The sequence below is a fragment of the Chlamydotis macqueenii genome, chromosome Z, assembly GCF_036417535.1.
Source record: "Chlamydotis macqueenii isolate bChlMac1 chromosome Z, bChlMac1.mat, whole genome shotgun sequence".
In the NCBI taxonomy this organism is placed as follows: Eukaryota; Metazoa; Chordata; class Aves; order Otidiformes; family Otididae; genus Chlamydotis; species Chlamydotis macqueenii.
The window spans coordinates 25,340,077-25,359,335 of record NC_141593.1 but is presented as its reverse complement, the minus strand read 5'-3'; the positions used below and the strand labels follow the sequence as shown (position 1 = coordinate 25,359,335).

Sequence of the window (19,259 nt, the reverse complement as noted above, 5' to 3'; positions counted from 1 at the left end):
TTCCCTATCATTGCCCAGGCTGTTTTTGACTGGATTTGAGGGCTGCTACTGTCCAACCCTGCCACTGCTTAGACTTACAACTAGCAGCAAAGCAAAGATGTGTTGCTGCAAAGGGAGGACAAAAAAAGAGGGGTTTTTGTTTGTTTGCTTCTGGTTTTTTGTTTTTTTTTTTTTGTTTGTTTGTTTTTTTAAAACCTCAGAAGAGAAACATTGAACCGGGGAGAGCCTGAAGCTGTCCTGTAAAATGTGCTAAAGCTCACCTTGCATGTGCCAGGAAGCATGAAATAAAGTCTGCACCAGAAAGATGGAACCAAACATACATGACAATGCTTAGTTACTGAACTAAGATTTTTTTTTTTTTTTTAACCTTTTTCCTTCCACCCTTGCAGTACTCTCATAAGGTTAGGAAATAACCTTGTTGTATTTTTCTGAATTTAATCTGGAATGGAGTATTTTATGCTTAGCACTTTTAAAATGTGGCATGCGATCTTCCAAAGAGCCATACTAGCCAAACACGGTTTCCTAACCCGCACTGAGTAACTCACCTGTCTGTAGCTACATATGGCTGTGCAGGACACAGTGTTTGCTGCTTAGTAAGCAAAGGTTCCCAGCTTCCATACAGAATTTATCATCTGCTTTCTTTTCAGGCATATCTACGTCATAGTGATGATGGGTCAGACTTTGACTTGTCCTTCAAACAAGATCATAGTACACAGACCAAGCAAATCCGTTCCTCCCTTTGGAACCTAGCATACAACCAGTTAAAACCCCAGGAATGGAAAAAACTGGCCTTGTTCTGGAAGTTCACAGATGAACAAATTAAAGCTATTGAAGTACAATGGACAGGTAACTGTCTGAATGGCTAGACATAATACATAATCCATAAAAACCACAAGGCAGAGTTAGAATCATAGAATAGTTGCAGTTGCAAGGGACCTTTACAGGCCATATAGTCCAACCTCCCCTGCAAGGAGCAGGGACATCTCCAACCAGATCAGGTTGCTCAGAGCCTCACCCAACCTGGCCTTGAACATTTCCAAGGATGGTGCATCTACCAGGGCAACCTGGTCCACCACCCTCATCGTAAAAAAAATTTTCCTAATGTTCAATCTGAATGTAGCTCCCTGTATTTTAATATCATTACCCCTTGTCCTATTAGAACAGGCCCTACTGAAGAGTTTCTCCTCATTTTTTCCTGCAGGCCCCCTCTAGGTACTGGAAGGCTGCTATAAGGTCTTTCCAGAGACTTGTTTTCTCTAGCCTGAACAGCCCCAACTCTCTCAGCCTGTCCTCATAGGAGGGGTGCTCCAGCCCTTTTATCATCTTTGTGGCCCTCCTCTGGACTCACTCCAACAGGTCCATGTCCTTCTTATGTTGGGGGCTCCTGACCTGGACATAGTACTCCATGGCATCTTACAAAAGCAGAGTAGAGGGGGAGAATCACCTCTCTTGATCTGATGGCCATGCTTCCTTTGATGCAGGATGCGGTTGGCTTTCTGGGCTGCCAGTGCACATTGCTGGCTCATGTTGAGCTTCTTGTCCACCATCACTCCCAAGTCCTTCTCCTCAGGGCTGCTCTCAATCCATTCTCTGCCCAGCCTGTATTTGTGCTTGGGATTGCCCCAACCCAGGTGCAGGACCTTGCACTTGGTCTGGTTGAACTTCATGGATTTGCACAGGCCCACCTCTCCAGCCTGTCAAGGTCCCTCTGGATGGAATCCCTTCTCTCCAGCATGTCAACCACACCACACAGCTTGGTGTCATTGGCAAACTTGCTGAGGGTGCACTCTATCCCACTGTCCATGTCATCGACAAAGATGTTGAACAGGGCTGGGCCCAATATGGATTGCTGAGGAACACCACTTATCACCGATCTCCACCTGGACATAGAGCTGTTGGCCACCACTCTCTGAGTGTGGCCACCTGGGCAATTCCTTATCCAGTGAGTGGTCCATCCGTCAGACCCATGCCTCTCCAGTTTAGAGAGAACGATGTCCAGAGGAACAGTGTCAAATGCCTTGCACAAGTCCAGGTAGATGACATCAGTTCCTCATCCCTTGCAAGGTATAGAGGTGAGACTGACTGAGAGCTGCTTTTTAAACTATGCGAGTATCACAGATACACACTGGCCATACTGCTCTTCAAAATACAAAACAAGAACAGCAAATGGATACAAGCCTTGTCCCTGGTTCCTAGGAAGTGGTGATGTAGAAGTACAGGCCACTTCTCTTCTCCCTCTTGGCCTGAAAGACCCTTTGTCTTTGGAAATCAAAAACAGGAGCTGTGAGCAGCACGGAAGGGTCTTGCAAGCCACACTGCAAGTGAGGACCTGGAGAACCTCATGATACAGGAAGACCTTGTTCACTCTGTCTTCACAGCTGCCATGAAATAGCAGTTTCTGGTTTCAGACATCTCAAGTGCTAGGAAAGCAATATTTCTATAGCAAACATTGTACTTGTTTACTACTACTCCAGAGTGTATTTCCACATGTTGAGGAAAAATGAAAGGAAAAATTAATTTTAAGATGTATTAGCTTTTCACTCCCGCTTTACAGTAGCCTTAAGATAAAACCAGAACTTTTGTTTTGTTTTTTTTTTTTTTAACTTTGTAAGTCTCAATCTTCAGTTTGCTGCTAGATGAGAAAGGAAACAAGAGTAAATGAGTAGGTTTTAAAATCTTTTAGAACTCTAGAAGTGCAAAACCACAAAATACATTTTCCAGCATATGGAACAGAAAAATGCTTTGTGTATTGCACAGGGAAAAAAAGTTACAAGGAACATGGAAACAGAATGTTGCTCATCTGGTTACATGGTATACTGCTGGATCATCAAAATCCTGTCAAGCACATATACGAAGATCTGGTGGAAGCAGGATTTCAGCCTTCAGCTGGTAAGTTGTGTTGTGGTGTACAGAGCATATTACACTGTTCTCTGTAAGACTGCAGTGCAATGCTGAAGTGCCTGCTCGTGCTGGGAAGGTGTCACCATGGTGGAGCAAGAGGGCACTCTCTTCCTTTCTGGGACTCTGCCCTTGCTGGAGGGTGAGGTTTCTTGAGGAGGAGAGTTTAAGTGAGACTTGAGATTTCTAAAGGAAGATTAAAAAATGTGCAAATTTTGTTTCCCTTGTTTATTCTACAAACATGGTTAAAATGTGATTTACCATCCTTCAGTTAGATTAGACTGACCTTATAAAGCACAGCGTGTCAAGCAAGCATTTTCTCCTCTTACTTTACAGAGAAGATCAGAACTGCAAGTAGCACTAACATGGATTCCAGAAAATGTGCAATTTCATGAGTTCATCAGTAAAATATGGCTTCTATAATGGAATTACATGCCAGATGGGAAGTGACTTTCACATACAAATAATGTATTTTCTGGAAACAAAAATCTACTTTGAAGCTGTATGACTTTTTATTCAAGCAAGATGAACTTGCACTCCTGAAATATTGGTTTGAAACACAGAATGGTTTGGGGTGGAAGGGACCTTTAAAGGTCATTTAGTCCAACCACCCTGCAAGGAGGAGGGACATCTCCAACCAGATCAGGTTGCTCAGAGCCACGTCCAGCCTGACTTTGAATGTCTTCAGGGGTGGGGCATCCACCACTGCTTCAGACAACCTGTTCCAGTTTTCCATCACCCTCATCATAAAAATATTCTTCCTTATATCTAGTCTAGATCTACCTGCCTCTAGTTTAAAACCATTATCCCTTGTCCTGTCATGACAGGCCCGGCTAAGAAGTTTCTCCCTGTCTTCCTTCTAAGCCCCCTTTAGGTACTGGAAGGCTGCTGTAAGGTCTCCCCATAGCCTTCTCTTCTCCAAGCCGAATAGCCCCAACTCTCTCAGCCTGTCCTTATAGGAGAGGTGCTCCAGCCCTCTGATCACCTTCTGATCATCTGCAAATTAAGCTGTTTTGTGTTTGACATGAAATGTGGGATGTTTTCTACCTAAAAGAAATGAAATTTAGTAAGTGAAAATTATGTGTTTAAATTAACACCTCCAGAAAGAAGTCTTATCTGGGATTCAAGTTTTTATAAAGTCTTGCTAGGATTATAGTGTTCCTGTCTGAAGAGGGCTTTTCTCTTGCTTCATTAATGCTAGAATTAGGACAAGTCTTTCTTCTTCAGCGTTTGATTTATGTAGTGAAAATACACAAAAACATCATGTCTAAAACCATGTGTGGCTGGCTGTAGAATTTTCTATCATGGCATAACCTTGTATATATAATAAAAAAGAATATTTCATTCTTAATACCTTTAGCAATTATTTATCTATTTCTTGTTCATGTCTTGAATTAATATTTAGTAGTGTCTTGCTGAACATGTTCAAAGGTTTTCTCATTATTGAATGTATTTCACATCTGAAAAATTATGTAAAATATCTATCTTTGTAGTCTCCTCTACAAGAATATAGCAATAGTTTTATCAGGTAATGGAAGAATTGAATATAGCTAGCATTATTTCGTACTAAATCTTATTGTTTGGACTCAAAAGATTATGATCTGTATCTTAGTCTGAAGTCTTACACCTCACTGCCCTCCTGTGTGCAACTCATTTTGAGACAGCTGCAGAGCATCACAAGGAGCTGAAGAACAGACTGGCAAATCCTCAGGTTTTGGAACTAGGGAGCTAAAATCACAAATTCTTAGATCTTGACAAGTATGCATCAAGGTTGGCAACATTAGCTTGGATGAGAATGTTTAACAAGTTTATGGACCGGATATCTCACCCGGTGCAAGTCGCATTGGAACTAAACAAAGAGATTAAGACCAAAATCACATTCCATCCTTTATTTAGAAGTGTGCAAAAGATTCCTTAAATAAAAAGTGTTTGTCTTAAGTTCTCAAATAGTTTGGAGGTAGAACAACATTTCAAGTTCTTTTTTTCCCCTCCAGATGTTTACTATAAAAGCATTTTTAATTAAAAAAACCCCAAATTTTAGAAAAGGGTAAAAACATGATACATACTTCAGGCCTTGCTACATCAAATCTGAAAAGATTAGAAAGAGGTTTAAACTGTACCTTGATAAAAACCCCCCACTGGTGAGAAAGACATTCACTCAGTCAACAACTTTTATTGACTGAACAGTTATATGAGTTTGGCCCTGAAGCATTCGCCCAACTTGTCCTGCAGGTCTCACAGTGGTAGAACCAGAAGAATGGAGCACAGTTCGAGGATATTTAGCAGCAGTGGCTTGGGATATGGTTTGCTGAAAAGTAATCAGATACATGAAAACACTTAATGGTACAAAAATTCCCATTAAAAAGGGGCTACTTTAACAGAATGAGTTCCTTCCTTATCTATAATATACTTTTTAGAACATAAAGTGCTAAACTTCCAATTAGCTGGGTACCCTGAGCTTTCATCAACTCGATCTTATTTAAGGGTGGTTTGTCGTTTGTTTCGTTTTTTTTTTTTTACCAAATTGTTCAGAATTTCCCTCTGTAGTGCTAATTTAATCATGCCAACGTTCCTTTTGAAGTTCAGTATTTGGAAGTCTCTGAAAGGTCTCTGGTCTTTGAAAGGAAGAGGGTTGTGATTATTTAACAACAGTGAATTTTCTCCCCCAAAAACTGGACAACTTACAACAATGAAGAACAGTAATTCTGCTTTTAATCAAAGTAAACTCTCTCCCTTGTTAGATTAATTCAAGATTAATTTACTTTACTAGTTACACAATCTGAACCCAGAAATTGTTCTTAACGAAAGAAGTTTGACACCAAACCTCTAACTCCTGAAGGACATTCAATTTAAATATGAATTTCTGCTTAGCAGCCCAAATTCTCCAAAGCTATATGCAGCTTGTCACAGGGCTCTGATTCACTCTAGGAAATGAGCGAAAGCAGAACATCCCTTACATGGACAGTTACCAGTATCTCCAGCTCAAATTAAAGAACTGCCAGAACTTCTGCTTGTTCTGGCAGTATCACTGAAGAGAAACTGGACTTCCAGATGGCAGAGGAAACTCAGATCCTGATTTACAAGTTAAAATATAAAAAACATCTTCAACTGTTTCATACACCTCCAGTCAAAACAAAGTGTAGCAATTCCTAGGCCATTTAGGCCACTCTTTCCAGCCTTGCTGCATGTTGGTTTCATACCCTACTAATGTACTTATTTCAGTACTTTCCTCAGGATAAATGGGGAAGGGTAGGACTGAAAATATAGCAAGCAGCAGGCTTGACAAATTTGATTGCCTCTCAACAAGGGCTTTATTTTTTGCCCCAATAATTTGCTACACTCAGCTTGTTAGTTTAATCTATTTCTCTGCCACCTGTGGTTCAGTCACTCTTCCTCCTACACACTGTGAAGCTTGCCTTTAAACTGTGGTTGCATGGTGATGACACCAAACACGGTGATGGTACCAACTGACCTCTTCTACAAAGACGAACACTCATGGAAGAGCTGGCCAAGAAAGAGACAGCCAAGACTACTACACCTGTGAAATAATTACTACAGACACAAGATGAATAGATTAAAGTGGCAATATTTACTTCCTCTCCTCACCAGTGCCTTCTACCCAGCCCAAAGACAGTACTGCTTGTTATTTTAAGCAGGGCTTAAGTCTGAGCTGTGTCTAATATCTCTTCACACTGGTTACTTTTCTTTAAACTACCACCAGATGTATTGTAGTAAGAATACTGTTACAAGCATAAATCTGACTTACCTGAGTGACTGGATGATGTTTTTCAACAATGATTGAACTCACGGGTGGAGCAACTCCCATCACTGCTAAACTACCAGAAATTCTAGCCTTTTGTCCCATATCAGTTCGGCCTGTGATTCGAGCAGTGATTGTTCTTCCTGCTTTCTGTTGAGCAGATGTTATTACTTTTGCCATGGGCTACAAATAAATTAAGCATTAGTTGGTAAATAATGCTAAACATAACATTTACAGTGCTTTAGTATGTCTGCTTAGTCTTATCAGTCGCGTGCCTAAATGGAACATGGGATGTTGCAGGTAATCCAGTTATGTTATGTGAAACTGAATTTGCTACACGTGCTTGCAACCTGGTTTATTCCATCTTTTTCCACAATAAATATGAGATAATGTTTCAAGCAAGTGACTTCTATCCTGAGGGGAGTAAGGCTAATTTGACAAAAATCAAGCAGCACGGATAGCTTAGCTTTGCTTACTGGCTGCATAGTTGAGTTACAGCTGCAGGCACTTCCAACACCACGGGAAGTCTTTCTAGCAGTGACACAGCAGATACAAAAAAAGCTTCCATGCAGTAAAATGCTGCATCTTTCTCTGACAGTTGGTTACAAACTGTATCAGTTGGGAAAAAGAAATGACAGCAACGCAGAAAACAGTGGACAAAAGTAAAAGGACAGTTTAGCAACAAAAACAGAAGAAAGAATGAGAGAGACATTTCAAACAGCAGGATGCTAAAGGAAAGCATATTATTTTCAGAACAAAATGGTATCACATGAAACACTAATTGTTCCTATTGCACTATACATAAGTGTACATGCACTCTTTTGTTCTTAATTTTGTCACACTTCCCTCTCCTTCCTCCAAGAATAATTTAAAATTACTCCTAACATAAACGAGTTTCTATGACATTAATGAGCATTTGCAAGCTACTATCTTCACACAAGTGTGTAAACTCCATTGCAGTTTCCTCTAGTACATACTTGCATTGCTCTGAAAAATGCAGAAATAATGATACCCAAACTAATATTTGTTATAATTATGCCTTAAGAAATGAAAAAAAAAAAAAAAGTTAATTTTAGCATTTTACCAGTTTTTGAGTTGATGTCACACCAGATCCTGCAGCTGTGCTAGTGATGATTGCTGGAGAATCAGAATCTAGCCTGGTCTGAGAAGTGCTTGCATGACTCAGGTGGGTAGAAAACTGTGAATGAAACCAGAGTTTACAGAGAATAACTTTCTAGAAAATATGGTTTTACTCTTCAGATAGTCAGGTTTTTTTTGTCTATTCAAATTACCCTTCTAAATTTAACTTCTTTGCAGATATTTTATCTCTAGTTTTACTGTTTTCTGAATAATGTAAAAATACTTGTCTAAAAATTGTCAAAAGACCATGAATAATATCTGATACTACTAGGAAGAGAGGCAAGCACACCTTCTCTGTTCTAACCTGTATTCTGGTGTGAAATTGTTCTACAGTGGACATGTTTTCAGCATGCTGCTGACCTGTTCCAGAGCAGGTCCAGAACATCTAAGCTACTAGATAATGATCTAGCTAAGATGACACGACAGGACAACATGCCGAGTTTCATCAGTGCCTACTTATGTCATGCTTTTAAAAAAAGAAGCTTCAAGTCAAGCCAGCTTTTCTTCTTTTCAGGTAATATTAAGCTCAGGTTTTTTTTTTTTGCAAAGAAACTCTTAACAGTTTTTTCCCAGAACCTTAGAGAGCAAATTCAGCTTATTATAGTGACCTTGTCTTCATTAGTTTAATATATTTTCACTTAAATAAAAAACAGAGCTTAATGAAAGCATAGCAAGTCACAGCAGCTGTGCCCTAGACACTTCATTTAGACAATGCAGTCTGAACACATTCATAGGTTCCTTTTTGTACTTAGACTGTCTTCAAATTACTTCAATTCATGGGCTGTGGCATTTATCTTTAAAAAGCTCCAACTGAGGAACTTTATTTTTTTTCACTAGCAAATACAGTTCCATTCCAGCTACATGCTTACCATGTCTTCCAGCTGAAGAGTAGTTGCTGGTGGGGGTGGTGGTGAGGGTGGACTATATTGTGAAGGAGGTAGCCTTCCTGCAACAATGGCACCATTATCATTTCCCCTACTTCCTACATCTATTATTAGAAACATAAAGTAATGGGATCAGCACATAATCTAGCAAACCCTATGGGGGAAAAAAAAAAAAGAGATAAGTAACAGAAAAAATGTTACTATTCCTTTGGGAATTCTGTAAAATTAAAAGAATCGGCCTGTTCTTTATAGAGGGGTATGTGTATACACACACAAACATTTCTGTATTTGATCCTTCTTTTCAGATGCTTAGAATTAATATTTTCCAAGGGGCTTGTTCCTGTGTTATGCCTCAACATCCCTGTGGCACTTGTCACAAACTTGTAGTGCAAAGAATTGAGGTTCACTGTACTGCCTGACAATGTTAAATCCAGTGTGCAAGAGCTGCTCTTACACTAAGGGCCAAATTCCAGTTCAGGTAGAGAGCAGCAAAACACAGGAAGACCATACTGGACTTTTGCAAAGGCGTATGACCCTTAAGGATGGCCACTGTCAGTAAAATAAAATGTTAGTTTAACTTTCCTGAGAACGTACTGGAATTTCAAGGATTCATAGATCATGCTCAGCAGCATCTCATCTCCGTATACAATGGCTGGACACTGGCCATATCCTGGCTGTTGGGCAGGGATGATCTACAGGTGCCCTACACCCCTCATCTTCCCCCACCAGCTGACTAAACCTTAGCTGCAAGATTGAGCCAGGATTCTTTTGTCTTGGGGAGGTCAGATCTGCAGACCTAAGCCCAATCTTTTCCAAGCAATTTCAGCCTCTTCCTTAAGAATACAGACTTCCTTAAAGGAAGCAGAGAGAAGTATTCCTATTTACTCTCCCGTTTCTGAAGTACATGATGCTAACAGCAGTTCCTCAACAGGGAAACTGGGCTCATTCCAGGGAGCAGAGTGACACCATGTGGTAGTTGCGGGTTTTTTTTCACGTGTGGTTTTTTTTGGTTGTTTTTTTTGTTTTCCTCTTAAAATAAGCATGAAAAATATAAGGAAGGTAGTTCAAATTGGTGCAATACTCAAAGATTTCAAGAGTGAAAGGTATGCCAGAATATGTATTTCTTACATACATACTTATGTAAACACAGATTAAGTATAGACAGGACCAACGCACACTTACAGACCAATCAGATCTGATCTACATTACTTAAACAAGCAGTGTTAGGGGTTTTTTTTAAAGTAAAACCTCATTAATTTTTGTGGCTTCAATGTTCCTTTAAAAACATAAAGAAGCTAAAAATAATCTTAATTTTTTTTTTTAAATGTCAGTAAATCAGACAGATTGTAAACCATCAACATTGACTCCAAATGTTATGGACCCATTGATGTTGTGACAGTTGCACACTACTAACCACCTACATTATAATGTATATTATATATATATTATTTGTATGTTGTATGTATATTAAATGTATATTATAATAATCTAATAATAAATCCGTGAAGGGACCAAATTCTGCTTTTATTTCCAATGACAGTAGGTGGCACTGCAGTGTTCAGCTGTTATCACTGACTTGAGACTGGAAGTTTTAACGTCCCCAGATTACAAGACTAGATCAAATTACAATAATAACCTAATCTGATCTTTGAAGTCCCCTGATATCCTGATCACTGCTCTCTTATACCTGAAGAAGAATGCAAATAAATGGTTGTACAACCATGTTAAATAATTATGTAACTAACCTCATTAAAAGCACCGTGTGGCTGTAGCAAGAAAGAGATAGTGTGACTTGGGCAGGGGAGAAGGTGGTACAAGAGGCAGTGGAAGAAGATGGCAGGCATGGGACAACAGACAATAGAGACTATGAGATGCTACAAAGCCCAATGAGAACTACAGTGACCATAAAGGAATTATAAAGCATGATGCTAGACACTCAGAAACTTGGGTACAGGCATCCCAGAGTTGTCCAGCATAGCAAAATCTCTAGGTACCGAGCCTGTGTAGAGTATAAGCTCCTGCTTCATAGTTAAAATGAGCAAAATGTTTGCTCCATGAATCCCACGGACTGGTCATGGCAGCCCTAGAGCTCAGTTCTTCATTTCCTTCCTACTTACCCTCTTCTTTACAGGTTTACAGAAACTATGCTTGCCTATTTCACACCACTCAGTTTCCATCGTTATCTGGGAGACCACTGTCTGTTGCATGTTTTTGGAAAACATCAAACAAACAAATACAAGATAAAGATTCAAGAAAGAGTAGTTCTTAATTTATAACACAGTGAAAAGTAAAGTACTTGTGTAATGCCCTGTAACTTTATTCCCAAACTCAGTATCTTCAAGAAATCATGCATTTGTGACCTTTCCAAATACTGATCCTATGTTTTTTACAAGCACACAGCTACTGGACTTCGCTAATGTCATATTCTGGTTTCTTAAGCAACTGCACAAATACCACATATAATTAACATGTTCCAACAGCTGCTCAGGTAAGTATCCTCTTACACTTTTTTCAGGTTTTTATTTCCTCTTCATTTCTACATTTCTAGGGAGGAATTTCTCTGAAGTAGTTCAGAAACTCCTGGTGTAAGACTTAAATTTTGCAACTGAAGTTACTTGTCTTAAGACCATTAACAACTGCTGCCAGTACAGCTGGTTGTTAAGCCAGACATACAGCTGTGACACTCCTGCTGGCAAAGCTATTTTCTCTTTAATGCAGACTGCTGCAGCAGCATGATTATGATAGATTGTCTCGCTCTGAGGGGGTGATTTCATTACACCAGTAAGGGTGTGCAGCTCTTCCGTATGTAGCTGCACAATTTTATGAGTGTGCTGCTGATACAATTACACCGCTGTTTCCTCTGGTGCAGAACTCCCACTAAATACAGAAGTTGGAGTTTTGCTAGGAGATTTACTTGCCCTTTTTGCATTAAAAGGCAAGATTAAGAAAGAAGGGAGAGCTGTCTGGGAAAAGCAGATCCATTGCACACTGAGATTCTAGAGAACAGAGGAGGGTTTTCCAGGATTTTCCCCTCACCCTCCCATAAACTGGGTGCTGACAGAATTCTGGGTGACTACTGATTCCACAGTATTTTAAGAAGTTACCCAACCCTAGCTTCTTATTCTGCTTTCAGTTGCAGGTTACCACCCTAACACCAAGGCAGGATAAAGAGAACATGTTCCACCTTTCAATTACAGCAATACAAAATTCCACATCAGAATATTTCTCAACATATTCCACAGGACTTTTTAAAGCAATAAGAGTTTGATAACCTTTGCATTGCCACAGGTCCTCATCTTAAATTAAAAAACAAACACAACCCCCTAAACAAATATCACCCCTGCCTTTTATACTGACCAGGATCTGTCCTACTGTCCTTGCTCTGAAACACAGTCATTGCTTCCAGGTTCAAGGCACATACACCACGCATAAAGGCTTTCTTCATGGTGTCTTCATACTCTTCTCTTTCACTACGCAGTCGCAGAATCTCAGCTTTTGTCTGTTCCAAAGTAGAAGTTAGCTATGGAAAAGAATAAGAAAACAGCTGTCTTGTACTTCTGAATGCAAACTACGAACATATTCCTCAATTAGCTATAGAAGTCACTTACTAAGTTTACAAAATTCACATTTTCACTTAAAAATCTCTAGTTCACTTCAAAGTCTCTGTTTCACCAGAGATAAGCAGATACTTGTAATTTCTTTGCACTACTGCACATTATTTGTACTAGAGCATACCAAGGACAAGAGTGCATTCAAAAGGACTGTCAGATCCTACCTAACCAGCTAAGCAGAAATTTTTCTTGCAAGTTTTTGTCTTTTAGAAGTTAGGCATCTGGCACAAGCTAGTTTTCTGCAGGAGTATGGATTCACTCAACAGGACAATAAATGTTACCAGAAAACTACTTAAGCATATGGCGAATTTACTGGTAGATTTACTTGCTCTTATTTTGCATTAAAAGGCAAGATGAAGAAAGAAGGGAGAGCTGTCTGGGTAAAGCAGATCCATTGCACACTGAGATTCTAGAGAATAGAGGAGGGTTTTCCAGGATTTTCCCCTCACCCCCCCATAACCAGGTGCTGACAGAATTCTGGGTATTCTTCCACAGTATTTTAAGAAGTTACCCAACCCTAGCTTCTTATTCTGCCTTCAGTTGCAGGTTACCATTCTTACAGCTACTGTAAAAAACTAAAAATGCTGTGAAAAGACAGACCAAGTTATATTTGTAACTCATTACTTACTGGTTTTGTGCTGGTAAGCCACATCTAGTAAGCTTGTTGTTAAAAGTCTAGATTGAATGTCTTGTTAAAATACAAAGCTTTTAAAAATGTGTATTTTAAAACTTCTTTTACTTACTGTGCACCAATGCACACATTGGTAACTTAACTTCACCTTAATCTCTGAAAATTCTTTAACAAGCTTACTGGCAAGTTGAAGGCAAAACCAAACTTAAATTCAGCCTTTAACAGAGTAGCTATTACAGGAAAAAAACCCACTGTACGCATTACAATCATTCATAATAATAACGGTCTTCTATTTCCATTGTCTTCTTCAGTAAGACCTCAGAATGCATAGCCAATATTAACAGTGTGCTCTTAGAAAGCAAATATCATCACTACTGGTAGGCAAATAGAGATTTGTCTCATTTAAGGAAGAGTCCAATTTACTTCATCTATGTATGCAGATCAGCAATATTTTACATCAGATGCAGGGCGAGGGAAAAAAAAGTCCCATATAGGAACTATAGTAGAGTTCTTTGATCTTCACAGATCTCATGTACTTGGGAGCTCTATTCTGCTGGAAAGTCCCCATGTTTTTCAAGTTTGCTGAGAGAGAGATACTTTCGAGGGATGGGGGGGAGAAGTGAAGGAAAGAAGGAAAAAAATAAACCTTATTTTACCTCTGCAATTTTGGCTTCATAATCGTTGGTAAGCTGAACACAGACATCTTCCGCCCTTAACTGACAGGCTTTTGCTACTTTGTCTTTCCATTTTTCCTCACTAAGAGAGCGCCACGCTGCCCATACTTTCTTCATCAAAGCTGTCTGGAATTGTCTGTCTGCCATTCTGTTTGCATACTCCTTAGGAAACAAATATAACCACATTATATGCAAGTTCAGGTTTCCTATATGTTTAAGTACTCCATAGAATATGGATGATTGTTTTACAACTTATTACATAGAAAACAGTAGGAATGCCTGAACTGAGTTACATGTGTCGCAGTGAAGTGGTACACAAATACAGTATCAGCAACAAAATGTTTCTTCCTCCACATGTGTCAAGCAGTGTTACTGGCCCCAGTATGAGAAGCCATATTTGCAAACTTCCAGGTTACAAAGAAAAGTGTTTTTACTCTTAGCTTAATGACACTTAAACAACACCCTCACATATATGGTGTAACTATGCATGTGTGAAGCCATTTAGTAGGTATGTGGCACATTTTGATTCACTGCAGTAACATAAAACCTGCAGTCACAAAGACTGCAGAAGATTAGCATAAAACACCTATCTTTTTAATAAACTTAGATTTGAGGGTGCTTTAAAAAGTCCTTTAAGACAATTTTATTATTCTACTATATTTCAAAATAATCACCAAACAATGTATTTAATCAGTGATCTGGGTGAGGGGATTGAATGCACCCTCAATAAGTTTGCAGAGAACACCAAAACGGGCAGAAGTGTTGATCTGCTTGAGGCTCTGGAGAGGGATCCGGACAGGCCGGATCAATGGGCCAAGGTGAATTTCATGAGGCTGAACAAGGCCAAGTGCTGTGTCTTGCACCTGGGTCACAACAACCCCATGCAACGCTACAGGCTTGGGGAAGAGTGGCTGGAAAGCTGCCTGGCAGAAAGGAACCTGGGGGTCTTGGTAGACAGCCGGCTGTACATGTGCCAGCAGTGTGCCCAGGTGGCCAAGAAGACCAACAGCATCCTGGCTGCTATGAGGAAGAGCGTGGCCAGGAGGAGTAGGGGAGTGATCATGCCTCTGTACTGAGCACTGGTGAGGCTGCACCTTGACTACTGTGTTCAGTTTTGGGCCTCTCAGTACAAAACATTGAGGTCTCGGAGTATGTCCAGAGAAGGGTAATGAAGCTGCTGAATAAAAAACAGACTCCAAATTATTAGTAAATTCTAAGATGGGAGGGAAGGAAAAGAGAAAAGGCTATCCCTCTCTTTAAATCGGCAGTTTTGGAAAGCATCACTGAACTCGTTTCTAGCCAGGAATCTGTACCAATAAACAAATGTCCCAAATACAGCTTCTCCTTTTTGTAACACCCTGGAATAGGAAAGGTTTGCCTTGAGATGGTCTTGACATGGCATCCTTCTTTTCTGTCATACTTCACTTAGTAGACTTTACTTTTAGACGCCTGACACAATGCCCAGCATTTTGTGTGCGACTAGCTCTCAGTTACTTCAAGTTTTGTAAATGTGAGAAAAGAGGGTTGCTGAAGTTTTAATTGTGAAACTGGCTTCCCCCAAAAATGGGATACTGTATCATATTACTCGTCAAACATAATGTGTTTGAAATTTAGGTATAGATTCCATTGGCTTCTACTTCAAAATGCAGATATGTAAACTACAGTTATTTTCTCTGAGCTGACTGCAGTAATTGGAGCAATATAAGACAAGTATAGGTTTGACTTTTTTCTCCATCCCAGAGAGTACTATGACAGTAGCATTCTTTTTAGAACTGATGTTTTCAAACTGTTATTTGACATTGTCAAACACATCAAAACAGAAACACTGTCATTTCTTCAAACTGTAACAGGAACTGCAGCAACTTTGACCCTTTTGAGTTCAGAGGTTTCATTTTCACCACATTTTTATTTTGTGCACATACCTCCTGTTTGGCTTTCACACGCTGAATCCGCCACAGCGTAAACTTTCTCATCAACTCTAGTTTCTCCTTTTGCCTCTCTAATGCTTGAGTCAAGTTAGTAATCACCTGCAAAAATATTTATTAACACTATTTCAATACCTATGATCTTTGTAAGGTCAAATAGAATCAGTCGTGCATCAGCTACTTTTCACTTAAAGCAATTTATTTTAACATAACAGTTGCTTTCTAGTGAATCTTCCCCTTCCTCTAATGAAGTAGGAAACAATAATCAGAGTTCAAATCAGGAGTTCAGAAGTAAAAATCCTGTGGTTTCAGCACTCAAGACTGCGACACTTAAACACTTTCATTGTCTAGTTTTAGGAAAAGTTCGACTGAGTTGTTATTTCATTCTACATCTGCACACTTCTATGCTACTTCCTTATAATTAACTGTTACTGTAGCATAAGGTCAGAAGAATCACTTATTTCAAAGACAATTTTGATAAATCAGGAATATTTAAATTAAGAGTTTGTTTTAGTGCATTATTAATTAACTGATGTGTAAAGAAATGATTTACGTAGAAAAAGCTTATTCAATTGGGTGAACAGAATAAACAAGCTAAGGAGTTGCTAAGAACTAGAAAAACACCTGATTAAGAATTGTTACTTTCTTTAAAAGTTCTCATGAAAAGTATCATACAGGCCTATAGCAATCAAAACATTTGAGAGGCAAATGGCCCACTGGACAAAAATGCAAATGGAGACTTTTACTATCAATTTCTAAACACGTTGTAATTCATATACAGAAACAGCTGAGGTCCCCTGATTAAAAGCTAGGCCAGGCATGATGCAAATCAGGTACACCAAATTACCAAGTATTTCTCTATATTTTTGCTTAACTTCTTTAGTTAGATTCTGCTGTATCTGTCAGAATGAATCTGCTAGATTCAGTCATACCTGAGCAATTCCAATGGGCAATAGTGACCAATCTTGGGACTTTCAGGAGTAACACAAAGTTACTTCAACTACTGCATAAAGATTGTGAGGAATAATAATGTATGATCTTATATACTAACACATCTTAATATGTTATATTGCATATATTACATGTAATAATTATTGAATATACATCAATGAAATGAATGGTACTTAAAATAAAATTTACTCTTAAATCAACAAAGTTATCTAGCAAACAGTACAAAACTCATTTTGTTTCAGTATGGAATTTCATACAAACTGTTTCAATCTTCAGAATGTTTAATGAACTATTACTAGGCAAAAGCTTGGTTTCTTTCAGGTGTTAAAAATATTGAAGTAAGAAACAAATAAAGGTCAATTTGTTACATTTAAAGTAATTTAAAGCTGGTCCATGTTTAGATTTTTAAGAACAAGTTCTTCATAAGACTGTATGTTAATAAATCTAGTATAAGCTACTTTTCTCTGCTTAAATGACTAATTTAATTTTTTGCAGTTTCAGAATAACTGAAGTCTCAGCTATATAAGTAATAATTTTATCTAAAATTAGAGGTAAATTTGCATAAATTATCAACAAAACAATAAGAAAATAGAAAGCCAAGGAAAAGAATATAATAAATTACTTATGTTGAAAAAGTGCTAATACACACACTAAGTGCTAATACACATCATCAACTTTTGATGCTGCATACCTGTTGACACTAGAAGTCTTAGTCTAAATCCATGTTTGTTAATTAGTATATTTTTGCCACTAAAAAGCATTTGTGAGATTGACAATGAAAACAGGTATTACAGCATTCATAATATTTGTGAGGCTGACAGATTTTGGGTTATGCCCATGTCAGGATACAGCAGTTTTGAGAAATATGGTGTGATACATGGAAGCACTACCACCTACTGTTAAGATGGTGGCAATAATAATTTTCTGTTGAAAACAATTTTTTTTAGAAATAGCACTACAAAATTGGCTGAAGAAATAATATGTTTGGTAGCAGAAAAAAAATACTCCTTTCGAAGTTATTATCTACAATTATGGCACACTAAACATGAGTGACATACAGTAATAGCCAACAGAATTAGATGTGTTTGAATGGTATACACTGAAGTAACTGGCTCTGCACATATGTATAGATAAATGACATTATACAAATCCTGTTCCTGTAATGTTAAAACATTTATTTTTGCTTGGTCTGTAAGATTAGATTGTTTTCCAAGTGGAGGACACAGAACATCAACTTCCTCCATATTTTAACTCCTTCAATGGATGTCTTTTAAAAAAGGTAAATAGGAATGAAAAAACCAAACTCCATTAAGTGCTCTCAAGTACAAAGTTCAAAATTTAGGATAGCAATAGGAGGACTCAATTGCATCATGCGATTGCAGGGCTGCCAAGATTTTATATCTATTGCCACAATTCCTGTTAATTTTGAAGCTGCTGGTATTGCTGATAGCAGAAAAGTGTAACTCAGAGACCCCAAATGTACAATTCTAAGAATATGTACAAATGTACAATTCCTAAGAATCCTAGAACAGAGACTCTTTAACATTTAGGAGACCACTGCCTATTTAAAATTCACGAAAACCAATCCAATCATTGAAAAATTAAAGGCTTTTAAAATGTAACAGCTAATAGACTCATCTAAGCCAGTATGATCTTCATGAAATAAATAAGGAGCAACACAACCTAGATTTAAGAAGCAAATAATGCAAAATATGTACATAGAACATGTTCAGTTTCCGTTGTCAGTATGGACAACATTATTAGCAACAATGATTATTTTTCTACTATACACTCAAAATATGTTATTTACTTCTCTGTTACTTGCTGCAACAATAATTTTGTTCCAAGAGATGGATCCAAAAATTCAGTGTGGATATTTTTACAAAGAGAGGAACTGTTGAATTACGAAATGGAACTACTACCTCATCTTTTCTACCAATAGAGATTTCATAAGCATGCAACAACTCCTTCAGGTTTTCCATCTCATTGCTCAATTGTCTCACATGTGCAGTGTGCTTCTCTTTTTCTTTTCTGATTTGAAGCTTGTGATGTTCAATCAAACTAAGCTTCCATTTTCTCAATTCAGTTAGAACATTTGTCTGAAAAATTAAAGGGATGACAGTAGCGCAGTTAGTGAAATTATTCCCTCCTCCCTTATCTTGAAGTCTTAAAACTCTTAGCAATTAAGGAGACACGGATATTTACAGTGATGTCTTCATTATGCAGGCTGCTTATACTTATAAATATTACCAAACATAATGAACTATTGAATAATAATAACATTCCTAATGAAGAAAGTTATTGCAAAGTTCTTGAACAATATTCTAGTGCTTATATGCAATAAACAACAACAAAAAAAGAAAACTACCGTTTCCCAGTGCAATCACACTGGAACTTTTCCTGCACTCTTGCTTATTCTACAGCACACTGACATCTGTATATGATTTTTAAGGATTCCATAAAAAAAAAAAAACCCAGTACCTTAAGATTTCCACTCCAGAGATCAAGTATGTTTTCTATTTGAGTTACATTTTCATCAGGTAAAGTTAATTCAGTCACTATGGTTTCATTGATTTCTCTTGCACCGCGTGTGGACCTTTGTGAAGAAGTGTCTTCTGAAAGATCAGGGCAAAGTTGTTCCATATTTGACTCAGAATGCTCCTTCACTGATATTAAGACTAAAAATCAAACAGAGAAAGGATTGATGCTCTGGAAAGGCTAACTGGTCCACATTCTGGAAGGAAGTCAGAAGCTAGGCATTAAAAAACCCTCAAAATATATATGC

At 38.2% G+C, this 19,259-nt stretch overlaps 2 protein-coding genes across 6 annotated transcripts in view; one reads left to right on the top strand and one right to left on the bottom strand.

The window, feature by feature from the left end:
- The window catches only part of ANKDD1B (ankyrin repeat and death domain containing 1B), a 31,672-nt gene extending 28,280 nt beyond the window's left edge, over positions 1-3,392 (top strand). For both annotated transcript variants that reach the window (XM_086770820.1, XM_086770819.1), the window contains exons 13-15: positions 648-846; positions 2,758-2,889; positions 3,235-3,392. In XM_086770820.1, coding sequence (XP_086626946.1) covers positions 648-846; positions 2,758-2,889; positions 3,235-3,293 — 390 coding nt within the window. In that variant the 3' untranslated portion in view covers positions 3,294-3,392. The remainder of the gene's footprint in view (positions 1-647; positions 847-2,757; positions 2,890-3,234) is intronic.
- A 1,380-nt stretch (positions 3,393-4,772) lies between these two features.
- The window catches only part of POC5 (POC5 centriolar protein), a 28,591-nt gene continuing 14,104 nt past the window's right edge, over positions 4,773-19,259 (bottom strand). For 3 of the 4 annotated variants that reach the window (XM_086771178.1, XM_086771176.1, XM_086771179.1), the window contains exons 4-12: positions 18,956-19,152; positions 18,397-18,573; positions 15,521-15,625; positions 13,581-13,760; positions 12,040-12,202; positions 8,668-8,786; positions 7,743-7,856; positions 6,665-6,841; positions 4,773-5,206 (exon numbers count right to left, since the gene is read on the bottom strand). In XM_086771178.1, the coding sequence (XP_086627304.1) occupies positions 5,057-5,206; positions 6,665-6,841; positions 7,743-7,856; positions 8,668-8,786; positions 12,040-12,202; positions 13,581-13,760; positions 15,521-15,625; positions 18,397-18,573; positions 18,956-19,152 (1,382 nt within the window). In that variant the 3' untranslated portion in view covers positions 4,773-5,056. The remainder of the gene's footprint in view (positions 5,207-6,664; positions 6,842-7,742; positions 7,857-8,667; positions 8,787-12,039; positions 12,203-13,580; positions 13,761-15,520; positions 15,626-18,396; positions 18,574-18,955; positions 19,153-19,259) is intronic. The other variant, XM_086771180.1, reaches the window with a different exon arrangement.